At 37.6% G+C, this 27,458-nt stretch overlaps 1 protein-coding gene across 1 annotated transcript in view; it reads right to left on the reverse strand.

Annotated features, from left to right (window-relative positions):
- Positions 1 to 1,445: 1,445 nt before the first annotated feature.
- Positions 1,446 to 27,458, reverse strand: part of HGF (hepatocyte growth factor) — a 61,711-nt gene continuing 35,698 nt past the window's right edge. Inside the window, exons 8-18 of the mRNA XM_054178182.1 lie at positions 19,112 to 19,286; positions 17,078 to 17,205; positions 15,513 to 15,615; positions 13,354 to 13,493; positions 10,453 to 10,491; positions 9,894 to 9,990; positions 6,756 to 6,830; positions 6,027 to 6,173; positions 5,214 to 5,320; positions 2,995 to 3,140; positions 1,446 to 1,800 (exon numbers count right to left, since the gene is read on the reverse strand). Of these exons, the coding sequence (XP_054034157.1) occupies positions 1,630 to 1,800; positions 2,995 to 3,140; positions 5,214 to 5,320; positions 6,027 to 6,173; positions 6,756 to 6,830; positions 9,894 to 9,990; positions 10,453 to 10,491; positions 13,354 to 13,493; positions 15,513 to 15,615; positions 17,078 to 17,205; positions 19,112 to 19,286 (1,328 nt within the window). The 3' untranslated portion in view covers positions 1,446 to 1,629. The remainder of the gene's footprint in view (positions 1,801 to 2,994; positions 3,141 to 5,213; positions 5,321 to 6,026; positions 6,174 to 6,755; positions 6,831 to 9,893; positions 9,991 to 10,452; positions 10,492 to 13,353; positions 13,494 to 15,512; positions 15,616 to 17,077; positions 17,206 to 19,111; positions 19,287 to 27,458) is intronic.

Consider the following 27,458-nt stretch of genomic DNA (forward strand, 5'->3'; position numbering starts at 1 on the left):
TCCCAGTTCACCAGAAGAGGTAAGCATATTTGAGTCCTCACTGAAGTCAAAGTGCACTGCTGGAGAAAATAATTTGGTGAGTCAACATGAGGGCTGCCTCCCAAGACAGCTCCCCTGAAGTGGTTACTTTCTGCCAGGCAGGCAGAATTCAACCCTGTGTCTCCCGAACCTACACCACAGTGTCAGCTTAGTGGCTATAGAGTTGGAAATGATACACAGGCCACACAATTGGCTACTGGAAACATTTACAATTACATAGTCACAAGTCAAGTAACAGTGCAGTTACTTGTGCAATTACATGTACAGCAGTAAAACTAATAATTGGATATAAGACGTATCATTTTTCCAGATATTACAGGGTAATAGGTGCCACCTATAATGACCTATTTGTATAATACTTTCAGCCATATAACTAGATGCCTACAAGAGAAGAGTGATTTTTCACAGATGCCGATTATCTGTTCCTTTTCCATGTCAACACAATGGAAAATGATGACTCTACATACAGGCAGGAAAAAAAGTTATAATACTATTGGTGATGTTTTGCATACAAAATCATGTCAATCACTGCTATCATTTTATCACCCTGAAAGGAATAATACAAAGGGTATCATTTTGTCCAAATCTAGGTTATGTTTTATTAAAGCTCTTAAGTTTCTGACAGACTATTGACGTATGTATCTTTTTTCCCAGTATTAAATCTCTCAGCCAGGTGCCAGAATCAATTATAATTTTTCCTGCTGTAAGTATGGAGTAACTTTCATGAAATAACTAGAATCAACTGAATTTTTAACACTTGTCTTTTGAGAAAGATTTGGGCATACTTGTTTGAAATTTCTTTCAATGGCCCAAGTCTGCCAGTAGCTATTTAGGATTAATTTTTCAAACTGTATGAAAGCCTCTCTTTCGTGTTGTAAATTCACAGTTATTGCTGTGAGTAACTTTAAACAAATTGCTAAAAAACCCACTGCTGTGTCTATCATCACCCAAGAGGAGTTTTAATATATCTTAAGGGACTACTTGCATACTGAAGGAATCAAGTGCAGCACTAGAGTCCATAAGCGCTGTCTAAAAGGAAATAATAGAGGCTTCTATGTGAACTCTGCCAATGGCAGAGTCCATCAAAATTAAAAAAGATTCATTTCTAAAGAGATGATTTTTACTGATATATTGAAATACGATCTCTTATGCTGTCATTGACAGATGTATGTATCTCTCAGTAGGTCTTTTGTCATAGATGAAGAGAAGTATATGGCTCATAGAAAGAATCGGATGTGTTAAATAAAACTATAATTTGTTTCTCCTTCCAAGATAATCTGCAGAGCAGCAAAAAAGAGGTCATTTGATCTATTCCTACAAAACCATATATCATCCAGTAATAATTTCTTTGCAAAATTGTTTACCCATTCAAGTATCTTCAGGAGATATGTCATCATAGTTGCTGTAGGTCACTCCAATATTTATAAAACAACACTGAGAGACAAAAACACCAAAAACACCCATAAATATTAAAAGAAGCTCAACAAACTTGACTATCAAGTAGTTTTAAAAAAAAATTGTTGATCTTTACATTACACATTAATTTCATGCTGTCCCAAGTCTTTCTTTGAATAGAAGTTGTTGAGTTTTTCAGGGCTTTCTATAGGTCATCATAATCTTATGTATCCACCGGGAATAATATGAGACTCGGACAAAAATCCCAGGACGATTTCGAATGGCACATCCGCGGCCAGGAACAATGACACCAACCACTATCTTCAGTCTGTTTTGTTCACAAACCAAGGGACCACCATAATCTCGCTAGGAAAAAAATAAACATAATGTCACTTAGAATCAAAGAATGGTTTGGGTTGGAAGGGACCTCCAAAAATAGTCTAGGCCAACCCCCTCTGCAGTAAGCAGGGGCATCCTCAACTAGATCAGGTTGCTCAGAACCTTGTCGAGCCACACCTTGAGTATCTCCAGGGATGAGGCCTCAAGTACCTCTCTGGGCTACTGTGTTCCAGCGTTCCGCTACCCTCAAGGTAAAGAACTTGCTCTTAACATCCACTATAAATCTCCTCTTCTCTGGTTTGAAACCACTGCTCCTTATCCTATCACTACAGGCCATTGGAAACAGTCTTGTTTCATCCTTCTTGTAGGCCCCATATCAGCTACTGGAAGGCAGCTATTAGGTCTCCCCAGAGCCTTCTCTTCTCCAGGCTGAACAACCTCGGCTCCCTCAGCCTGTTCTTGTAGGAGAGGTGTTCCAGTCCCCTGATCATTTTTGCAGCCCTCCTCTGGACCTGTTCCATCAGGACCATTAGGGAAAACAAATGCTCCAGCCTTCTGAATAATGCTAAACCACAGTACATTTTGTGATCTTTCTTCTTCTCTCATAATTTATCAGCTCTGTTGTGTGGTGATGTCATTGTGTTTTGCATGCAAGGCTTTATCTAAGTAGTTAGATTTACTCCAGTCTTTGCTTTCTACTCAACCAAAAGATACACACAGGCCATTTTAGCCCTTATGATACAGAACACAAATTTGTTGCAATCTAATGAAGCATTTAGCCATATTAATATATTTAGAATCCATGTAAATCCTTGTACATCCTTTACCAGTGTGTTGGCATGGTGAGAGTGAAGCAAAAGAATCTCTCCCTGCTCTGTGGCAGAATACAGATCACTAGAAACATTAATTTTTTCCAATGCAAAAGATTATTTTTTTCTGTGTATAAGTTTAGTGCACACAAAACGGTTATGCTGATGGCTCCTAAGAATGAGGGTGTGGGTGATGAGACACTGAAACAGGTTGCCCAGGGAAGCTGTGGATGCCCCCTCCCTGGAGGTGTTCAAGGTGAGGTTGAATGAGGCCTTGAGCAATCTGGTCTAATGGAAGGTGTCCCTGTCCATGGCAGAGGGGACTGGAACTAGATGATCTTCAAGGTTCCTTCCAACCTAAAGCATTCTATGAATGTATGGATAAGAATGTATTAGGAAATGCAATATTTACCTCACAAGGCCCAGCACCAATGGTTTCAGCCACAGCACAGATTTCTGACTCATTCACAGTGATCTTCCCTTTGAGATATTGGTTGCATTTCTCATTTCCCAAAATTAGCAGGTTTGCTACTCGGAGCAGGCCATCATAATTGACTACTAGAATTAAAAGGAGAAAGGGAGCTTTATTCACTTTTATGGGAAAGTGAATAATTGAATATGTAATGTGGATAAAATCATGCTACGTTAGTGCATTCTCTCCAGTAACCATAGTTTTGACTATCCCTCCTGTCTTTTGGGTTTCTTATGCTTGCTAGAAATAAGCTTTGCAAGAAATTTGTTTGGTGTCCATGTCTCTTCAGTTTTCTGAGAACATCTAGTAAAATTTTTCAGATTAGAAGAAAGGGCTAAGCAATCAAATTTACACTACAGTTCACCACAAGCTTGTCCACAGAAATCAGAAGTGAGCCTGAGAATGTTTTCACTCCTATCAGTGGAGTGAGGATTTTGTTCCCTGCCTTAACCATGAGTTAACATGTAACATGCCTGCCTCAGTTTAGGGAAGCCATGTGGCTTGAAAAATACTGTAGCAGAGCAGAGTTTTTCTCATTCTGCGCTGGGTCGGCTGCACTGAATGACTTTGTGCCTGCAAGGGCAGAGCCGCAGCCTTGTGCAATCTCCATTCATCAGTGTGAAGGTCAGGAAGCAGGAGTCCTGTGGAGATTGCTCTTGTTCTACATGTCAAAAGACAAGCCTGTACAAGCTGTGAAGATAAATAAAAAGCCTGGACCTGCCTGTTCTTTGCACAGCCATCAAAAGAAAATGCCAAGCTTGCCCTTTACTGACTTATTATTCTGTTTTATTTTTTAAAAATGACAGCAACAGTTCTCCCTTCCCTGACCAGGATGCCGTGAGGATTATAGTAAATAGTGCATCAAATATAGTACAAAGTCTCTGGATGACAGATGTTATGTGTTTACTCTATTACATAACTCCACAACATTGCAAATTCCTTATCAGTTCTCTTAAGCTAAGCTCTCCTGTGATGCTGCACTGTGTTCCAGCCTGATTTCCCTGTCCCCTAGACAGCCATTCCCATCAAAGAGTGGCTAATATGGCCATTCTGGGAACATCAAAGGCTGTCATCTGGGAGAGGGCTGGTACAGATTGCTTGCCACCCACAAAGAAATGCAGTATGATGGTTACAAGGAGGAGAGACTTAGAATTGCAGGATAGTTTTTCCTCTGGTTCCAGGACAGCCTGGGTATGTTGCTGCTGCTTACTTGGGGTCTGTGGCAAAATGACGTTTGAGCACAGTAATTATTGGAGTACTTATTGTCAACTGGCAGCTATTAACTTTATTATCAACACATAATTAGCCAGATATAGTATTTACCAGACTAAATAAACGTCTGTCCTCCCACATATTTGTATTTACTTCACACTGAAACTGTGTTTAATAAACATTAGTAAGGTTGCAATGTCAAGTACTCAAAAGTTAGGAAATGCCAGACTTGGGGCACTGTTTTTATGTATGTTAATTATCTCTCTGCTCATATGACTCTCTATTAGTTTTTCCAGTGCCCCCGTACTCAGCACTGGTGAGGTCATGCCTTGAGTACTGTTTTCACTCCCAGATAAACACAGAGGTGCTGAGGCAGGTCCAGGGAAGGATCATAAAGCTGGTGGAAGGTCTGGACAACAGTTATAAGATGAACGGTCTGGAGAAAATGAAGCTGTGAGAGGAGACCTTATTGCTCTCTACAACTACCTTAAAGGAGGTTGTAGTGAATTGGGTGTAGATCTCTTCTCCCTAGTAACAAATGATAGGCTGAGAGGAATCTTGCATCAGCAGGATATAGATTGGATGCAAGAAACTTCTGAACTGAAAAGAACAGGCTACCCAGGGGGGTGGTTGAATCACCATACCCAGAGGTGTTTAAAAAGACTCATAGATGTGGTGCTAAGGTTGTGGCATAGCACTACAATTGGTAGTTAGATAACAGTTGGACTTGATGTTCTTTAACATGTTTTCCAGCCAAAACAATGTTATGATTCTGCACTTAGACAAAATGATCAAAGATCTTAAAAACTGGGAGGGGGGGAAGAAACTCCATTTTACAACAAGTGTTGGACACTGTGGCATCAGGCAATACCAGCAGCCTCACCTATAGCAACAAGAGGAAGTAAGTTGTCAACGTATTCATTTAGTTTTTAAAAATAGTTTCTTACATCCAGTGTATCCCCATCCATAAACACTGCAACTGGTCTTCTCTGGAATGGTACACCCAGAAATGGGCAATCGGATTATTTCTACAAAATTTGTCAATATGGCAGGTCTGAAAAGAGAAAACAAACAGTAGGTAGTTACTTAGCTTTCTAAAATCATCTTCAAAGTGATGTTAAATCTACTATAGACCACACCATTTAAAAACTGTGCCAATTCTTTCCCATGTTTGAAGAATATGATGGATTCTTTGTCTAGTTCTGGAGTCTCATAGTAAGGAGGACACAGAGCTGTTGGAGTGAGTCCAGAGGAAGGCCATCAAGATGATCCAAGAGCTAGGACACCTGTGTTGTGAGGACAGGTTGAGGCAGATGGGGTTGTTCAGCTAATATGGAGGAAGTTTGAAAGCTCATATACACAAGCATCTAAGTTACATTCTGGTGCTTATTCTATAAATTGAAACCATAGACTGGTACATGTTTAAAAAACCCCAAAGCCAACAGAAAAACAAACAAACAAACAAAACACCAAAATCAAGAAAACACACAAACACAAAAAACCCAACACAAACCAATAAACCAAAGCAACCAACCAAAAAAAAAAAAACTTGGTTATCAAGAAGAGAGAAAATAGGCATGATTTTTCAGAGGTAACCTCTGTTTTCTGCATATATCAAGTAAAATTTCCCATCATTGGAAGATTATGCAGACATCATCTGCAGTCTCAAAGATAGCAAAGAACTGAATTTGTAAGTCTCATTTAGGAGGAATCTTATTCATCAGTTGAAAATCCTGGAATCTGCAAGAACAGTTACTAACCTGCTAAGTTTCAGTAAAACCAAATCTGACCCTGTGGGGCCATATACCAACTGCGAGATGTTCAGGACTTGTCTGTGCTTCTCCTCTCCTTTTCCTTTGATATTGTGGACTCCAAGCCAGGCTTTATAGTCTTTCAAATCTTTGTACCTATATGAGGCAAAGCTCGTTAGGATTTTGATGTGTATAATAAAATCACTCAAAAATCTCTCTTAATATGATTATGCTAGAAGATGTTAACTAGTACTCTTCACCAGAAATGGGCTTATGCTGCCAACTCCTATTCCAAAATCAGCCTGTTGAGATCTAAGTTTTTGGTCTGAAGCCATTGCATAATTTTATCTTTTACTGTTACTAAAATCTAATTTTTATTTCCTAATACTTCCCAAACATTTGGATCCTTGGACAGTATGAACCTTTGAACTTTTTGAGATTTGCCCAAGTTTCCTACTTTATTCTGTCCAGTTAAGCAAAAACGTGATTATTTTCGTAAAGAGGCCAACCATTACACTTGGAAAATACATTTATACTTCTATGTAAAATAACCAGAGCTCTTTTATATTAACAACAATAACAACAGAAAATACCAAGGTCCCACAGGACTTTTATATCAGAAAAGCATTGTTAGAGCCAAACAGGAGGGAATACTGCTGCATTTAACTTGAAATGATGTGCTGATAAGTTCTGGAAAATACTTGGATTTCAATACTGCAAAACTGCAGACTACTGTACCGAGAGGGGAAACATTGCCTTGCTGTCAGAACCCACTCTTCCTTTATCAAAGTGCCTCCACAGATATGTTTATTCCTGGGAATGAAAAAAGAACAATACATTTTAAAAGATTAAAACCCAACCAAACAAAAAACTAGTAATAGTATAGTTTTCTACACAGTCAAAAAGTTTAGAGAGTACTTTTTCTCCCCACATATTTTCCTGGTGAAAGGTGGATGACTGACAGCCTGCAAAACTATGTCTCTGACCCTTTCCTCTGCATTTTCAACACTTAAAGTAATATGACTTTGCAAAAAATTGCTCAAATGTGTAAAACCAGGAGAAAAGAGAAATTCAGTCACTGATCATTTATTGGTTTCAAAGCTGAATTTATAATGATACCTTATTTATTTATTTTTGCTAAAAAAAAAAAAAAAGAGAAAATAAATAAAGAAAAAGAGACACTAATTATTTACAATAAGATCTGGACTGAAACCTTCACGCAAGTCCCCAAACTGCCACCAGATGTAAATGACATTTGGTCATTATTCATGTAGGCTTTATTCAAAGCATTGACCTCAAGGTGGAAAGTTCCTATTTGATTGCAAACCCTGTGAGATTTCTGTCCCCACATACTTCAGTTGGAAACAATCTGCAATGTATGACATCCTACATGTGATTACAGAAAACCTGCAACATAATATATCAAGCAAAATTAAGGCAATTAAGCATGACAGTCCTTTCAAAATTAAAGACAACTGTGGAATGTAGATTAATTAGTTTCCTTCTTTGTGCCCCCAAAATCACATTTATCTTCTGCAGCTCTTTGGAAAGTGAATCAGAATTGTCAGCAATTTGGGAAAAGCTTAAAAATCTCACAATTTATAAATTCAAATCACACAAATGTTCGAAGCTTTGCAGAGAACTTCTGGAAGGGGCCCAGACTCTATATGGAGTCCAAAGGCATCAGAAAAACACAGATGCTTGCCATTTTACTCTTAATAGTATTTTGGTTGAGAAACAAAATATCTGATCCAAAAGGCTGGATTCTTTTTTAAAATATGGATTCTGCCCAGTTTTATTGTAAAAATGCCACAATCAAGAGTATAATGTGTTCTTCCATCTTATGTTTTCATCACTAATTAGCAAAAGGGTTTTATAAGTTTACATCTTCTGCTTTAGAAGATTGACTAGCACATATAGGAAGGTTAAACTTCTTATTTTCATGGGAGACAAATCTAGAGCTGATTCCATGAAATACAAGAAATTAATCTCAATATACTTAAATATACCTGATAAGAGATTCTCGATCAGATATATAAGGAGATATGTCATTAGTTAATTTAATATGTTGAGGCTGTTCAGCCTGGAGAAGAGAAGACTCCATGGACACCTTAGAGCAGCTGTTCAGTACCTACAGAAGAGCTGGGAAGGGCCTTTTTACAAGGTCTTATAGCGACAGGGTGAGGGGCAATGGCTTTGAGTTGGAAGAGGGGAGATTAAGAGTAGGGAGGTGAGACACTGGAACATGTTGCCCAGGAAGGCTGTGGATGTCCCTTCCCTGGAGATGTTCAAGGCCAGGCTGCATGAGGTCTTGAGCAACCTGGTCTAGTGGAAAGTTTCCCTGTCCTTAGAAGGGTGCTGGATCTAGATGATCCCAAACCATTCTACGGATATATACATCTCTAAACATTTAGAGGTGGACATTGGCCTTCACCATTCTTTTTACCTTTTAGATGTGGAGTTAGTTTTTTTTGCAGAATGTCATGAAGTCATTAAGAATTTGTTTTCAGACAACATTCTATTTGCTTCCTTGGTAACAATACAAAATAAAACTACATATTTATGCCCACATGTAATACTTAAAAATATAATTTGCTGCAGGAGTATTCCAGGAATCTCTTTTTTCATAAAGGAGTCTGCAATTATTTAAACACTCATCTACTTACTGGAACTTGTTTCATAGCACAAAATCTATGTTGAACTATCTTAATATTAGCTATCTAAATTTTAGGCATGTAGACTTGTCATACCTGTCTAAAAGTTCCTCACACATGAAGACTGCTTTTAAAACAGTGCAGAAATAAACTTTTCCAGAGAAAAGTTTCCACCTATCTCACTATTTATGCTGTCTAATTAACTCTAGGAATAGAGTGATGTTGATCTAGAAATATATTTCTGGACCATCTGCTGGACTTCCAGAAAGTTCTAGGTCTGATTGGATCTCATAAGATGCAAAGATTGCCAAGGATTGGAAGGAACACCAGAATTTATCTGGCGGTGACGCAAGGTGGAAAATAGGCTTATCTTTTCCTTACTCCAATTTCTCATTTAATACCTATCTTATAACAAGGTTTTATAAGAGGTGATGAACCATAACTCAATAGAATTGAGCTGTACTTCAGTCTGCAGTAGAAGACAAAAACTTTTTTAAAACTTTTTTTTGTTTTCATAATAAAAGATGTAGGGCTGATGCATGACATTTATCTCCTGTCATACATTAATGATTTACACTTCCAGATGATGAGTTATGAACCAGCAAAATCAAAGTAGGAAACAGTAATTCCATATTCTGTCTTTTTCACAGTAGTAAGTAAAGTGATGATCAGCCATAATGTAAGACACATTTCCAGCTGTACAAAGTTACAGTCTTGTTTAACACAATGGAAAAGTTTTCCGTACAGATAGTACTTTGATATATTCTTTTTAATACAGAATGCATTTTAATTATATGCAGTGATATGAGCAGAAAACTAAATCTGACACAGGTATAAATCCTGAATCCAAGTCTTCATGATTAAATCTATGGCTGTTAAAGTGAAAATATTGATACTAATCTGAATTTGTATGTAACAATCTGTAAAACAAACAATTAAATTTTGGATCCTATGCTAATGTAATTAAAAGATCTGCAGGATCTAATGGAAAGAGCAGAGCATGATGAATGCTTTACAAGCTGATGTGTGTAAGCTAGGGATAAGAATTATTCACCGATGGAATGAATACTACAGAATCACCTGATGTTTCAGGAATGCTGATTTTCTGCTTTTACAGAATTTAAGTGCAGTCTAAAAGTATTCTGATCATGGTTGTCATTCTTTGCAGTTCCAAAGCAAATACCCTAGTAGACATTGTCCTTCTAATCAAAGTGATAGTTACCTGTATGTCAAACTAACCACCCATCCTTCATTAGTTTGTGTTGGGATTCCATTTACCACTCTCAAATGTTTTGTTGAGGCACAAGGAATGACAGTATCTGAAAGCAGGTCCAGAGATCACATTTTACTAAAAACAGCGGTAGGAAACCTGTACAGTTGCACATAAGGACCACAAGAAGGTCAATATTTATTATGGATTAAATTTTCCTGTGTTAATGAAATACATTTCTAGAGCATCAAAACTACTTCAGTGAAGCTGGGTCAGCCTTTATATAAATACTCATAGGGAGTATAAAATGCGTATAGCTAAGGAAGTTATCAGAGATTTACATAATTATAAAGCAAAGATTGAAAATAATTCTCATATCTCACCACTGGCAAGACAGCAAAGTACAAAGAGATAAAGAAGTATAATAAGGCTATTCCACATTTTCCTCTTGTAAAAGCAAATTTTACCAACTTTTAGGGCTTTTTTATTTCTTTAATGGTCTTTCTCTTGTTTCCCAGTTGGAAAGAAATGGCTGGTCTTAAAGGATACAATACATGCACTGCAAACTTACCATCCAAGCTGGTTGTAGTAGGAGTTGTATCACCTTCACCTATACAGACACAAAAGACAACCACAAAACAAAGTTTAAACACAACTGAAAATTTAATAGAGTTAGAACTAAACAGCAAATGGCATATTGTTAATTTTAGTAGTCCGCAAATTTTTAACCTCAATGATTTCTTCAATACTCTGCAAAAGCACAATTTGGAAAGGTCTCATGAGAACACCAAATTTTGTTCCAAGAGAATGAAATAAGAATTAACAGGAGTTCCAAGTATTTTTCTTCTTGGCTGAATCCTGATTACATCAGGCTATCTGTCCTGTTCTATTTACATGTTTCATTCAAACCAGCAAGTGCTGAAAAATTAAGTTGTGACTTTTCTATAAGCTTTCAGGAAGTACATAAGTCAGGTGATTAAATCCAAATCAGTTGATGAAAATTTTTCATTTCCTTAAAAATCTCTGAAAATTCAAAAGTCCTTTTATGTTGCTATCAGCAAAAAATTATCCTCATCAAAATTTGTTCCCCAAAATCTGGTTTGGTTCTTCCATTGAGACTACAACAGTTACAACAAGGTTGCTTCAGCTTGATTCTAAATTTTTGCCTTCAGTTACATCTGCACAGTGACATATCATTAGGAGTTGGAGGCGTAGGTGTAGCTACTGAAAATATGCACAGGCCAAATCTAAACTATCTCATCCAACTAGATTTTCATTAAGAAAATAGATCCATATACATGAAAAGATATGGACATATACATAGTTTAAAATGTTCATGTATATATACCTATGCATATGTGTGTGTATGCATGTACACATATAAATATATCATAGAATCACAGAACAGAGAACAGTAGAGTTTGGAAGGGAGCTCTGGAGATTATCTAGTCCAATTCCCCTGCCAAAGCAGGATCACCGAGAGCAGGCCACACAGGAATGTATCTAAATTGCAGGCTTTGAAAGTCTCCAGAGAAAGAGCCTTCACAGCCTCTCTGGACAGTCTGTTCCAGTGCTCCATCACCCTCAAAGTAAGAATTCTTTCCCCATGTCGAGGTGGAACTTCCTGTATTCCAGCTTGTACCCACTGCACCTTTTCCTATTGCACGGCACCACTGAAAAAAGACTGGCACCTTCATCTTGACACCCACCCTTCAGATATTTATAAACATTAATAAGATCCTTGCTCAGTCTTCTCTAGGCTAAAGACCCCCCAATCTTTCAGGTTTTCCTCATAAGACAGATGTTCCACTCCCTTAATCATCCTTGTAGCCTTCCATTGGACCCTCTCTACTGTTTCCCTGTCTATCTTGAACTGGGAAGCCCAGAACTGGACATAATATTCCACATATTGTTTCATAAGGGTAGAGTAGAGGGGGAGGAGAACCTCCCTCAACCTGCTGGCCATACTTTTCTTAATGCACCCCAGGATACCATTGACCTTCTTGGTCCCAAGGACACATTGCAGTCTCATGGCAAACTTATTGTCCTTCTCCATGGAGCTGCTTTCCAGCAGAGGTCAGCTCCTCACTTCTACTGGTGTATGGTGTTGGTCTCGCCAGGTGCAGCACTCTACACTTATACTTTATAAATATATATACATATATTATTATATTATGTATATTATAATATATATTGTGATGTGATATTTATTGTATTGTATTGTACTGTATCATAATGCAGTTTGAAGAAACCAGTTGAAGGCACCAAGTAAGCATGCTTGGGGACTGCCAGAATTGTTTGTGCAATGGTTAAGCTGGTTAGCACTACCTGAGTGAACTACTGATAGTTTAATACAAGATACAACTGAAATCGAGACATATTCCACATCTGGACTTTGCGTCTAGAAATCATAATCCTCACCATTGCCTTATACCCTACAAATGTTTGCTCTGAGTATTTCCATTGATCCAGATAACGAACTCAGAGCAAATAAAATTTGTATTTCTTCAGCTGTTGTTCTTTATCTACATTGACAAAAACAACCTTTAGCACAGTTTGTTTACTTTTCACATAGATGCCAAAATATCACCTGAGACTTCACATATCACCTCATGAAAATGTTGAACTTCAGACTATGAGAAAATACAGCAGATTTGCTGCTAGGAATGAATGTAACATTATCCTTAAGCTCTTGAGGTGACAGACATGCACTCAAAGGCCTGATGTTCTGTTTAAATGTTCTCCCAGGAGATACAGCACAATGGCTTAGAATTAAGAACTGAAGTGAAAAATTTTGAACATAAATGTGAATTGCATATTTTTAAGCATAAATCTCTCTTTTTCTACTTAACATCAAGTTGCTACTGAACTCCCCAGAATCTTTCTGTTTATTTAATCTGTTTAGGTTTTTAACATGCAGCTTTGGAAGGGTGATGGTCCTATTTCTTGCCAAGACTTAAATCATCCCATAAATATCTGAAAGCAGAATTTTATCTATATGGCACATACACACATAAGAGTACATATAGTGAGTTTTCCTAACTTTATAAACAAATGCAAGTCACACAAAGAGACTAAGAAGCTTGTAGAACAGAAGATAACTGTCCCTGGGTGTCTTGAGGCCACAGCCAGCTTTCTGACCACCAGACAATTCTTTGTCTCCGTCCAGCCCTCAGTCAATAGCTAGATCTGTTGGAAAATGTTTGACCATCTGTAATAGCCCTTTTATGCTCCTACTGCATAAACAAGCCTTGAAATCTCCAAGCTGATCAAGGAAAAAGACCCCTCGTTCATGTATTGCACAAGCAACTTCTGTCTGTTCCTTCTGAAGTCATGCACAACTGATTCTTGATTGAATTACACATTTTCTGCTGCCACAAGTGGCAACAGAAAGGTAAGCACACGTATGAGACACCATGGCTTCGCTGGGACTGCACAGCTGACAATGCCCTGAGGCATACCAAGTACTCACATCGAGAAATAGGACAGTAATCCCAGGGAACGAGAGGATCATCTGTGTAACACCAGGGACCATGAAAATCATCATCTGGGTTGCGGCAATAGTTTTTCTTCAGTTTACTAACATCTGGTTCTCTGAATATTTGTATATGCCTAAAGGGAAAAAAATAAAAAAAAAAAAATCAAAGTGCTGAAAAGCTTTATACTATAGCCCAAATTTTCAGAGGTTAAATGTTTCTTTGCCCCACATTGTAATATTAGCTGATTGAGAAGCCTACAGGTCAGAGTTTAGGGCTGGTTAAAATCAAAGGGAAGATGAGACCCAAATATTTGCTGGATCTGGGTCCAAGTTTCCTCTGGTTGGCATTTTTAAGTACTGTATCTGCTGGACAGCTGGGAGGTTTTCTTGCACTTGAGCTAAAATCCCTGGACACCCTCCAGAGTTACACTAACTAGAAGAGTGTCCATGTTCCCCTCAGCAAATCTGTAGGCTTCTCTGGTAACACAGGTATCTTCTTCCTGAAGATTAACAGCAGAATGGAGGACTGAATCTGTTAAAAAAGCTGAAACTTAGGCAAAGGAGACAAAAACACTGAACAGCAGGTAAGGAAAAGGATGAATGGAAAACATTAATGAGCCATTTCAAAGGTGAAATTTTGGGGTGAAAATCTGAAGCAGAGAACACTGTTCATTTCTGTCTTGTTTAAAAGAAGAATACAGGTTTCCTAAGTTACACCTGCACTGCTTTTTCAGTTCGTAAACAACTATGCATGCTGCTTCTAGCACACCCATAACCAGAGTGAGAATGATAACACCCTAAAGAAGTTGCCAGATGGAACATTTGTGGTAGTAAAGAAGAAAGTCTGATCTGTGCTCAAGATTATATGAATGCAATTGTGTCAAGCATCCAGTAGGTTCAAGCTGCTTCATTCACAGCTAAATCAACACTTATCAGAGATTCAGATGTCATGATCTTGAACCTCTGCCTCCCTTACATGGACAGCACAGTGGAATATGCATGCTATCTCTGATCCTGTGTAGGGAAAAATACTGTTGGAAGGGATCTCCAAAGGTCATTTAGACTAATCCTCCTGCCATCAGCAGGGACATCCTCCACTAGATCAAGTTGCCTTGTTGAGCCTGACCTTGAATATTTCCAGGCATGGGTCTTCAAATACCTCCCTGGGCAACCTGTTCCATAAAGCCCATTTGGTGATTCCAGATCGTGTTACAGAAATCTGACTTTTGCAATACAGCTTCCCCAAAGGCTTACCTGCTGATATACACATTTTCACCTGACTGACCATCAATAGGAGCTAAATTCCAGAGGGCAATGGCTGATATGTTAGGCATTATGGCTGTGATCATGAGCACTACCTTCACAACCAGTACCAAAGGTAATATAGATATACTCATATCAACTTCAGGAACAAAAAGAAAACAAAGGGAAAACTGTTTCTAGGCTACTAAACATAGCCAAATTTTTGATGAATCTTTGCTTTTATGCAGTACCTGTAAGTCATCGCTCATGTCACTCCTGAGATTTATTAATCAGTTGTTCTGAACCAGCAGAGACAACATTGAGGAACTTGAAAACTCACAACTTCTTTTGCACTTACTACTGATTCATTCTTACTTTAACAAATAAATTGTATTTCTACTGCCTGAATATGAAACCAAAGTAATAATAAATAAAAGAAATTACAAGTCACACTGGTAACATTTGGTGTTAGTGTTATTAGATCATAGACTTAAGATTCAGTTTCAGGCTGTTAAGAGACCTTAGGTGGTTTCAAGGGCAACCTTCTGCTTGAAGCACCATGAGCTATGAGATCAGATTCATGAGAGAACAATTGCTGACTTCATTTCTGCTATCATTTCATAGAACAAAACTTTCAAGAACAAACATGGGGTAAATCAGGCCAGTAAACTAAGCACTAAGAAACATCCCAAAGCCTGCAATTAGTGGTTAGCCTGAAGAAAAACATGTTGTGTAATATATTTAAACACCAAGAAAAAAAAAAAAAGAAAAAAAGAAAAAATAACAGATATTAAAATCTCTGGGGCATAAGGGACTATTTTAGAATTGCTGCAGCAGAAAGAAATGCCATCTGGAGGCAGTATTTATTCAGGACTCACTCAACCATCTCTTTCTCTTTTGTGTAAACACACCTACGTAAGTCTTCAATATTCTTGTCCCATGTAGAGCAAGTTAGCCCAAACCTTGTTTTGGATAAATTCCCCATGTAACTCTTGCCATTGCCACGATAACAGTCTGGGGAGGGGGGAAGCAAAGAAAAAAAAAACAAAACAAAGGGTTATTGTGCAACATTGAAAACTCTTCCTCTTTATCACTAATCCAAACAAATAAAACCAACTCTTACAATTCTTATATTTAGCAAACACTATACAATATAAATCAGACAACTGAATAAATCCAATCAGAAATAAAATAGAAGAAAGTTTTAAAATATAGTTACGTTATCTCTTGCTTGAGGCTTCCATTCTCAACACAGTAGCATTTTAAATGTTTTCTTACTTAGATAAAGTGGGAAAATCACTTCCATAAATAGGCAGTGTATGGTTAATTTGGAAGGGTCACAGAGAATATTCTTAAAATTGTCTGGAGCTGCTTGATACAAAACAAAGGAAAATTGCCCCCTTATTGCTCCCTCCTCAAAACCCAGACACTTTTAGCCTATATGAATCAACTTACCTTTGTGCACATTCTGGATGCTGGCAGCAGTCTATAATTCTAGACTTAAATTATATTTTGGCAAAATCAAAAAAACAACATGACTTTCATTTTAATGTAATTCAAAACCTTGCCTGTTCACTCCAGCAGAAGTCATGTTTCATTCATAAGCTTTTATCACAAATCTTCTTGAGAATTTTTTTTTGTATGAAGTATTTCATTTCATATTCATCAGTATTTTTACTTTTTGATAATTGATACTTTACAGAAAAATGCAGAATGAAACTCACAGTTCAATGCTTTCTCTGACACAACTCTTGCAACTGCAACAGTTTCAAATTTTAAAAGACAAAATGGCTAAAAATTAAAGAGTCCTTAATGCAGTCCTGTGTTGGATCCTTGGTCTCTTTTCCTCAGTATATGTTATGATTGACCTCAGTTCTAAGGATGTAATAATAGGGTAATACCAAGTCCTCATGAGAAAAATGTTTTCCTGAAGAGTTAGTTTGGACTTTATAGGCAGAGGCAGCAACCTGGACTTTACAGGCAGAAGTACCAACCTGAAACTAAGAGGCTATAATAGAAAGTCCCATGTGTTTTTTACAGCTTAACTCCTTTTAGACAAGGAGGTACAGAGGACAAAAATTATTTCAGTGGTCTCATATATAATTACAAAAAGACTGTGAATCAAAGGAATAATCTCAGTTCTGGAGAAAGATATTTCAAACCAAGAAAGGTAAGACAATGGAGCAGATCTCCAGCTAATATAAAATGGCAGACACAAATCAACTTGTCTGAAAATCAGATCCAATTGCAAATCTTTGATGAAGGTTCCCCTGCTGGAATTGAAACTGAGAAATTAATCTCATTTACACCATAATGAATTTCAAGTATGCTAATAAAGGCAAAGAGGAACTACACAGGTGTAATCCAGATGTATTGAGACAAACTTCTCCAGTTTTCCAGCCTGCCAGCCAGCTTATCTACATTGGAACAGTACAGCACTCACTTAAAATCATGTTATCACCCTCCCCTCTGTTACCTTGTTCATTTGACACGTCACATTTAGGAATCTGGGAGCAATAACCAATACGGATGTTTGGGTCAGTGGTAAAACACCAGGGTGATTCAGATCCATCTGGATTTCGGCAGTAGTTCTCCCTCAAATCTCTATAAAAATAAATATGTTAGCTCACAGCAGTGATAACTTAAAAGCACCGATGCATTCTATTGCTTTTCATTATGAGTTAGCAATAATACAGGCTTCATAAAGTCAGTATTTTACTGACCACTGTCAAGTGCAAGGATATGAGGAGCCAGTAAGAATACAGTGTCCAGAAAAAACAGAGAAATTGCAATGAGAATATGGTTATGGGATTAATTTTGAGTGGACCTGTGTTTTGACTGGCTATAAGATTTCATTTGAAGGTTAACAATATTGTCAATATGGCTTGTTTTTAATCAGGATTCTCAATTGAAATTTGCATGCAAACTGACATTTGATACACCTGTGATCCATTACAAGTGCTTTTAAATACAAACATTACTCAAGTGCTTAAAATTCCCCACACTTTAAATAATTCTGATGAGTTTAGAGAAACAGAGTCCTATAGACTGTCAGCAAATAATTTCAGAAACTGAATCTCGGAATATAAAAGAAATGTATGCTGAAATTTTATACAGCTGTTACCTTTAAAGTAGAAGCTAGTCACAAGGGAATGTCTTTAAATGTCTCTCACAGCTTGCATGAAATAGCCTAACCTCTTAAATGTAAGTTTTATTCTTCCCTCTCCTGACAGTTGTTGCCATGTTCTGTGCATCTCCATTTTTCACTGTACTTTTCTATCTGCAGCACTTACTGATAATAGAATATAGAAAGAATGGGCCTGATACTGTAATTTTAAGTCATGTGAGCTTTGAACAGTAGTTCTATTGATTTTACTCAAGCTATTTGCTTGAGCAGCCACCATGCTCTCAAACATGGGCTGAATAAGCATCCCTAATATTGTCAGCTGCTCTGAACAAGTAGGAAAATAGTTAGCGCTGCAGGAGAGCCCAATCCTGCAGCAGGATTACACAGGTACTGCACAAACCGATTTAAGTGGTGGTTTGTCTAAGAAAAACCTGTGCGATCAGGTGCAAGCACTAAATTCAAGCTGCTCCTGAGATGGACATAAGAAGCTCAGGATAAGTCCTATTTTCTGTTATTCTGATAACTGTTAGATTTTCAGTAGATGTGTTACAATGAATGGTATTGGATCAATAAACTGTTTAACAGTAGTGAAGGGAAAAAGATCACAAATCTAACTGTTTTGCTCAAACAAGTCGTTGTCAGAATGACAATCCAAACTCGGACTGGCATCTTTTCTTTGAAAGATCCAGACTGTTAATTTCCAGCTCAAGCCCAGACTGATATTTAGACAATAAAGATTTTTAATACAAATGAGACTTTGGGTCCATGATGGTTAATTAGGTTTGCTCTATGCTGAGTGAAAAAAGGGACTGAAAGAGCATGACTAAACTAACTGTCTCAAATAAGATTATTCACATCCTGGGAGTTTATATACTGTACAGAAAGGTTAGATGGCCCATGGCCCTTCAGGCAAAAGCCCTCTGATTCATGCAAATACATTTTGTAATCAGACAGAAAAAAAGATTAAAATTATGGAAGAGAAAAAAAAAAAAAAAAGAAATTTCAAGTATCACAAGTATCAAGTGTTGCAAGAAGATTACACTTAGGTCACGTTTAAGACATATTAAGTTTAAGTCAGTAACCAAACGGCAAACAAGCACTTACCTTCTTGAAACAAAAACAGTGGTAATGTACTAGCACTGTTAGGATCCAAGTCCCAATCTGCTGAATGCATGCTTGATGAAAAAGTTCATTAAAACCCTTACAGTTCTACGCAGCTTCATCTAGAACTAGTATTTTGAGATCTGAAGAACTTTTTTCCCCTCTATATTCAAATGGTTTTCAGTGAATGAATCAGGTTGCAGCAGAGACAGAGGTCCTTTGGTGGCATGAATTTCTAAACATTTGAAAACTAAGCTCTTTTCACACTGCAGTAATACTCACTTGCACTTGAAGTTCTCAGGAGTGATGTTGTGCTGGTGAGGAAACTGTGAGTCCCACCTCTGGCACTGAATTCCACTCCATATGGTGTTGACCATGCCACGGTAACTCTCACCCTGTCCCTGAATGCATGTTGATGTCACAGCTGTTGCCTCTGTGGTATTCACAACGCTTTCATCTGCAGACCCGGAGAAGAAATGCTGTTTCGTTTTCTTAAGACTGAGTTTAGCTCAGGATGTCAGGTTTGAAGTTTACATTGCAGTTCAAATCATGGTAATTGGAGCTCTTTGTTGAAATTACGAATCTCTTGTCTTTTACAGAGTAACTTTCTCTATACATCCACATCCATGAAATCAAAATAGATGTTAGACCTTATGCTAGTTTATCCACTTGCAAGCAATGAATTTGCAACACTTAAGAGCTTTTCTTTAGTGGGGCACCTGGCCTACAATATATCACTGAAGGTCAGGAGATATTCTTGGTTACTATTTGCTATTTAGCAAATATTTTCTCATTGGTTTAGTTTTACAAAATGGAGAGATGACCCAGATGAACACTGTTAAACATGTTCATACCTGTCTGCAGGATTAAAATCCAGTTGGTTTTCTCCAAAGAATTCCCAAAATATCAAATCACAAGGGGAAAAATGAAGATAAAATAAAATTTAAAAAAAAGAAAAAGAAAGGAGAAAAGGAAAGAGAGGGAAGATAAATTCTATTATAATGTAATGTGCTAAATCCTCCTTGAAGTTTATCTTTTTATGCCTCATATAGTTGCGTGGATTTGGTGAGGGGGGGAGATGGGGGCGGGATGGGGACAGGGAGTGAAAGGAGAAAAAGCCCAGCTCTTGGAAATCAAAGATCATTATTCTCTATGGAGAGACAAATGTTTTAAAGACTAACAAATTCATCGGACTCAAGATCTTTTACAGATGTTGATATACTCTGCATTCACCCTGGTGTGGGCCGTCTTGAACTAAATTCAGAACAACAGTGGTTTTTGAAATGACTCATTCACATAACTTGAAAGTCCCTTTTTATTTCTTACGCAATTTCCATAATTGCAAATTAATGGCACAGATATTGCATCAGATATATAAAAAGTAGTACAAAACTAAAAAGCAACATTTCTACAATGTCCCAGAAAGCTCCCAACATAATCTTTTTGTAAGTAGCTCTCCATAATTTGGCAATTGCTATTGTTCACAAGACTAATTTTATTAATTGCTTTCAAAGTATTATCTGCCAGCATTAAATATGTTAATAAAGTTGTATACTTAGTTTTCTTCAAATAGTCCAGTGACTAAAATAATATTTGTGTGTTATCCATAATGCACCTCATTCCTGGTAACTTGAGCCAGTGCTGTGAACTTGCAGAGAATATGGATCTTAAGGAAACCAAATGTCATAACAGATGGGTCTGGCTGATTTGCTGCCTAATCTTCTATGTTAAAGATCACTTCTCTGTCAGATGAAAACATCAAATTGTGTACTTGAATTGTACATTTATCTATGCTGGAGAAAATTTCCTTTTTTCTCTTCATCTGGTTAATGTTTTTACATCGGTATTCTGTGGTCAAATTAATTCCCTGTCCTTTCACAAGGTATTTTGTCTGCAAAGGTTGTCCTCTTACAATACGGTTGTGAGTTGCAACTTCCTTCCAAAGTCCTTCAAGTGCAAGTATCATAAGCAGCCTTCGACAAGCTGACAAATATACCCTTTCTAGTGGATTCATCAATCAGGCTTGCAGCTAGGAACTATATCAGGTTTCTCAGAGCTCTCTTCAGCCTGACCTTGAATATCTCCAGGGATGGGGCCTCAGCTGCCTCCCTGGGCAACATGTTCAAGTGTTCCACCACCCTCTTGGTAAAGAACTTCTTCCTAGCATCCTAAATCCTCACTATGTAGGCAAATATTTTAATTTCATATTAGAAGTAACTTTTCATTGTTGCTGTTGATCAGTTTTTATACTATTAAAGAAAGATTAGACAAAATATAATCTTATAAAAGACCTTGATCAGCCAAGTGGTGGGGAGGTTGGAGTAGATGATCTCTAAGGTCACATCCAATCTAAGCCATTCTATACCACTATTTGTGACTTAATAATTAAACATCAGCTTTTATTTCTGCATTAAATATTATTATTAGCAGAAGAATTTGGTAATTATCTAGCAGAATATTACTACTTTTGAGATTTGTTTTAATTTTTAATTTTGTTCTTCCTTTAATTCTGATGACTCAAATTAACCATCTAAATCAGACAGCTACTTAAGGATTTCCTGCTGGTATTTCCACCTTCACATGTTCACTCTGAAGGCCCTTACCAAACTATGGTAATTCAAAGGTTTCCTTTTTCCACAAAACCCTCCCTATTTAGATATTACAAAATCCATAACTTTATTAATATGGGCCAGCTCATGCATTCATAGATGCTTAAGAGATGAAACGTTCTCCAGAACTTCATGTGCAAAGCCACAGATAATCTTTGTTCTGGTTCTCACAGTAATGTCAGCATGAGGGAATCAGCAGGGGCCTTGAGTCATTCTACAGCTGAAGTAACCAGTTAGAGTACTATTTCTGGCTTTAAAGAAGAAAATACTTCAAAAATATTAGGTCAGTGGTGAAACTCCTGCTGACTTACAAGAAGGTAGAGATTTTGATGGAGTATTCATGTTCTTTCATGGTAATGGTATCTATGCATTTTTTTTAAGATAACAGTTGAAAAAGAAATTAGTCCTAAGTTCCTTCATCATGAAAATTCCTTCTTTTGCTTACATTGTTGCAGTATCTTTCTAGTGTGTCAGTCATCAAAGGAAAACATGCCCTGATTTGCAGCAAAGGATTGTAAAAAAGGTAGATCTTAAAAGAGATAAGATACTTAATCCAGCAAAGAAAATGTTCTAAAGACAAAGTCTGCATTAAATATGGTCCATGCAATTCATTCTACAAATGGCAGTAAGAAACTTGAGTGACATTATGGTGAGAAGCTGCTCATCCTGAGTTACATTCCTTCAAGGTATCCCTGCCTGAGACATTACCATCTACAATCCTGGGCAATATGATAGTGGCAGCTCTTTGCTTTCATAGAATACATAGAATAAACCAGGTTAGAAGAGACCTTCAAGATCATCTCATCCAACCCATCAACCAATCCACCACCACCCAAGCAACTAACCCTCGGCACCAAGCTCCATGTGGCTCCTTCAATTTACTATCTCACAGTTCATGAAACATAGGAAAAAACACAGCCCACTGATTTCTAGTGTTTTGGGGTTTTTTTCAGTAAAAAAATAGATAAATATGAGAAGGTAAAGAAATAAATTAGGCTCAAGCTCTGGAATCACGGTACTGAAGAACTCATCACCCACAAGCTGCACGCATACAATTCTTTTGTCCTTGACCACAGATAGATCTTTCCAGGTTGTTCCAGTATCTACAGCTAGGCTTTAAAACAAAGCATTTTTTAGCTTTAATTCATTTAAAATAAAAAATAAATGGATTTCTGCAGGTTCAAAGCTCTTAAATCTCACTTTTGAAACTCATAGAAATGATGAAAAGGCTCTGAGAAAGATCCTTTTTGAGGAAATGTAAATTAAGCCATTGCATACACAATGAATGCTGGATCTTTGCTATAGCATCTGTATGAAAGAAGGTGGAAGGTAACACAGTGGGTTTTTTTCAGTGCCTCTCTTTCTACAAATATCTTTATCTTACCCCAATATTAACCTTGAACTGAGAGGTATTTTTATTTGTTTACACGTTATAATTCAACAAATAATTCTTAAATTAGAAATTCACATTCAAGTGGGCAGTTGAATTCTCTGCATCTAAAGAATTAATTTAATATTGGTAATCCTTTGCCTTCGCAAAGGTTGCGTTGCAGGCACAGTGAAACAGCTAATTTCACACTTAGATTCTCAGATTTGTTTTTTCATTGCTTCTTCTTTCCCATCAAACTCAGAACCTTACTGAATTCTCTCAGGGCTTTTTGGGCTACAGTCACTTCTGCATATTGCCTATGAGTGCTGACATTAAAGCCTAAGTTCATGACCAAATCAGCTGAGTGTATTGGAAATCAGGTGGGTAGCAACCAAACACTGTCCTTAAAATAACAATTCCATATAGCTCTGCAGCTCTCAAATTAATGACATTTGAATTAAATCCCCCTAAAACACCAGCTTCATTCATTTCTGGGCCTCAATGATAGCCCTATGCCCCCCCCCCCCCCCCCTCCCCCCCAAGAAGTACAGCTATAATGTTTCTTTTCTTTTTTTTTAAAAGAAAAGCTCCCCATTCCTGTCTTCCCTGTTGCCCATGCCCTCATTCAGGCTGAAGTAACAATCATTTTCTTTTTCATATTTGCTCTCACTGCTTACATTTCTTCATTTCATGCTACACTTCTTTATTGCTGTGATAGTTGTCCTTTTATCCTGTCTTCTAACTAAAAATTGTCTCAAGCCAAAACCACAGACACATATGTGAGCAACTTCAAACCGGTCCTGGGGTCCCTGAAGTCTTAATCCAGATCCAATTTTTGCAGCTTGAGCCATCTCTAATCCTTAATTGCTCCTGTCATCTCTTTCTCACAGCCCTGGCTGTAAGCCACAATGTTTTATTCTGCCTTCTGTGCTTGGAAATAGTTATGATGCCCTCCTGTCTCTTCAGTCTTGAAAACATATTTTTTTTCTGAATTCTTCCTTCCATTGACTCTTTTGCTGAAAATTTTGTATATGAGCTGTTGTCAGCATTTTGGCTAAAGAGCATACTAGCACTCATGACATGTAGCAAAAGCCACAAGCAGCAGGCTGCCTTGTGGTCACTCTCCCAAAGAGAGGACACCTACGTTTTTGTATATGGTCCAAGGACTTGGATTTGCAAAGCACTTTTTCTAATTAGTATTTCTTGTAAAATATATAAACACTACTCAGCATACAAATTAAAAACCTGTGTGACAATCCAAACCACAAAGCTATAAAGACCTATAACTCACCATGCTCTCTTTTTAGTGTAGTGAGATTGCACACAGCCACAGCTTTAGAAAATGGAGCAGCCACTACAACCCAGAACAGTCTGGTGTTTTGGGCTCCCTGCTGGGAGGTGGGAAAACAGTTTTCCTATGTGCCTCAAGATGGACAGAAAACTGAAAACAGGGCTTTGATATTCTGTGTTGGTATTCTGGTACCAGAGCTGGTGATACAACAGTGACAGCAGCAACAAATTATTTTACTGGATTATAAAGTACTGAGTATCACTGCGTCTCATGTAGAGAGAAATGCTGCATGTCTGTGTTAAACGCCCTTTGGAATGATCTGCTGGACTGATTACTTTCAAGATCCCTACTTTTGTATTCTTCCTCAAAAAGACAGTTTTGCTTGTGAAATTTCCATTGGTCTTAAGGTGCTTTCTAATTGAAGAAGAAAGAACTAATTTCTAGTTAAGGCAGCCAAATTTTGCTTAGAAATGAGTGAAAAATCTTAAGCACCATGTTAAAGTCATGATATTGTGGGTTAAAAAGAAAATGTTTGATGATTATCTTTTCTTCAGGAGTCTAATTGCAACTTAGGTAGATGAAAGTGATTTCCTACCCAAGTATTTTATAAAACTTTGGCCAGACTCTAGATACTGAATGTTTCATAGACTGTAACTTTACGTGACCAGCAAAACCAGATGTGAATCCTCAGAACACTGACACATCAGCTCAGGAAATGCCAAAGGATAAAGGTTTATAAAAGTTGCATTTGTGAAAAAGTCAGCTGTAACTTCAGAATTTTTTTTTTTCATAACAAAAACATTTCTACCAGAGGAAACGAACACATCTACATATGATTCATGGATTATGCAATAATTAGAGTAATGTAGGAAATACAGTCTAGATTAAGAAAAACACCCAAACTAAATGAAACCCACAAACCAAAAATCTAATCCAACAACCCCTAACAATGAACTCACTAAAAAATTTGAAAGACGATTCAGTTATGGAGCTAAGCAAGACTTGTGTTCCCAATGGGAAAGGACTGAACTTTCCTCATTATCAAAGATAATCAATAGCTGTAGATGCAATTACATGAATTAGTACTGCAGTTCACAGGCCTGGCTTTCAACATGGCTGTGACTTAATGGGAGCCTGACAGAAAACAAGCGGTGAACCTGAAAGGTTTCTTCTGTCTCTGTAGCACCTGATTACTAACTTTGCTCAAAGTAGCAAAGCAACCTCACACTTTTACTGGAGAATAATTTTCCTAATTTTAGTTACCTTACACTGGATTTTCAATGATATATGGTAGTGCAGAAAAAATCCAATTGCTCTCCATCATGAAGTATATCAAGAGCAATTCTTACTCGACCTGTGTTTTTCAAAACATTGACTAATTGTTCAGACATGACTGTCACAGCAAGAAATTACACTGGCCAGATCCAAGAACAAGGAAGGAGAGAATATTCTTGACTGTTGGTGGTGGAAGCAGAAAGCATGACATAATTTGGTTTGGTATGAATTCCAAGGGAAGATGGAGAATTCCATGTATCCCCTTTTAGGTAGCAACTGCTTATGAGCATGCCAGCCTCTCTTCTCTCCCCTCTGCCCAGCATTTATGTTAACATTATAGGAAGATAAACAGGATTACATTATGGAAGCATCCACTACTGTCTCTATGTTATCTGGATTTTAGATATCCCAGTAATAGTTTATCTTCATATATGAGGATAACCAAATACAGAGAACCTTGAAACTTACGCAGTCATTAAAAATCAGTCTTTTAATGATTATCATATTTTTCATTTCTCCTTTTGTGAATTTTCACATAAATCTAGTTCAAGGTGAGCTTTATTGTTCTTTTTAATTGAATCTATTCACTTCTATCCTCCTCCCAAGAGAACCAAATGAATTTTACAATGACAGAAGCTTGCTGAAGTGACACTTGCAGCTAGATGAAAAGCAGAGTGTCTGGTTTCAAGGATTATTTTTTTTAACACTTAATTTTGGTCAAATTTGAAGCAAGAGAACAAAGAAAATTATAGTTTCCAAAACTGCACGTCTAAGAGAAACTGACTTTCGCATGAGCTAACACGACACTGAGTTTCACTGAGTAGTTTTAGAAGCTTTCCTTTATCTCTCCTTCACAGAAAATTCAAAAATATTGCTGTCCCTTTTCTGCCTGTATTCATGGGAACTCTGCCACAGGGTTATGGCACATGAAGAGTTTGAGTGCACTTTCAGCAAACTTGCAGATGATATCAAGCTGAGTGGTATGGTTGATAAGTCTGAAGGATGGAATGGTTGCCATCCAGGGGAACCTGGACAGGCTGGAGAGGTGGGCTGAGGAGAATCTTACGAGGTTCAATAAGGCAAAGTGCAAGGTCCTGCACCTAGGTCAGGGCAATCTTAGATATCAGCAAAGGCTAGGGGATTATGAGATTGAGAGCAGTCCTGCAGAAAAGGGCTTGGGGTTGTTGGTGGATGAAATGCTGGACACAAGCCAACAGTGTGCACTTGCATTCTAGGCTGCCTCAAATGAAGCATGGCCAGGACATGATAATTGATTCTGCCGCTTCACTCTGGTGAGACCTCACATGAAGTACTGTGTCCAGCTGTTTGGGTATTTTCTCCCTCAGGAGAGGCTAAACCTGTCTGAGGGGTGGTTTCAGCTGAAGGTCCTGGTCACACTTATTGCGTAATGCAAGAGAATGGTGAAATTCAGTGTATTCCACAAAGAAATTTAACTTTAGCTGAAAGAGTTTAATTTCAGACTGTTGTGCAGCTACATCATGTCCAAAGGAAGAATCCATGAGGAATCTATTGTGCACGAACCCTGAGAGCCCTGAGTCAACTGAGAGTCCCTGTTTCCCTGTTTCCCTTTTCTTTGCTTTGTCTGCGAGGAGACGAACTGTTTTCCATTTTCTTGTTTCCTGATTTTCTTGGACTTCTGAATCATCTACATCTGAGGATAGCCGGAATGGACTATGAACTTTATTTACAAATTGTAGATATTGTTTTAAATTGGATGGACAGTACAAACAGCCAATGAAATTGTTTAGAAGGGGTGGATTGTGACCATTTTACGCTGTGCCTTTAAGAAAGAGACAGTTGCTGGAACACTCTGGCTGAATGTTATGAAAACAAAGATAAAGTCTAAATGAATTTCATTGGTAGATTGGTAGAATGCAACTTCAAGTTTTAGTTCAGTTTGAGTCTCTCTCAGTGAAGTTCTGTTCTGTTCAGCCTGTCTGCTTCTGTCTCTCTCTCTGAGCAACTAGCTGGAGCTGACCTTGAATAACAGATAAGAAAATAATTCTTGCATGCGCTCTAAGCTAACAGTATTATTCTCTTTAATAATTACCTTTTCTTTCTCTC

Source organism: Dryobates pubescens, chromosome Z (assembly GCF_014839835.1).
Source record: "Dryobates pubescens isolate bDryPub1 chromosome Z, bDryPub1.pri, whole genome shotgun sequence".
In the NCBI taxonomy this organism is placed as follows: Eukaryota; Metazoa; Chordata; class Aves; order Piciformes; family Picidae; genus Dryobates; species Dryobates pubescens.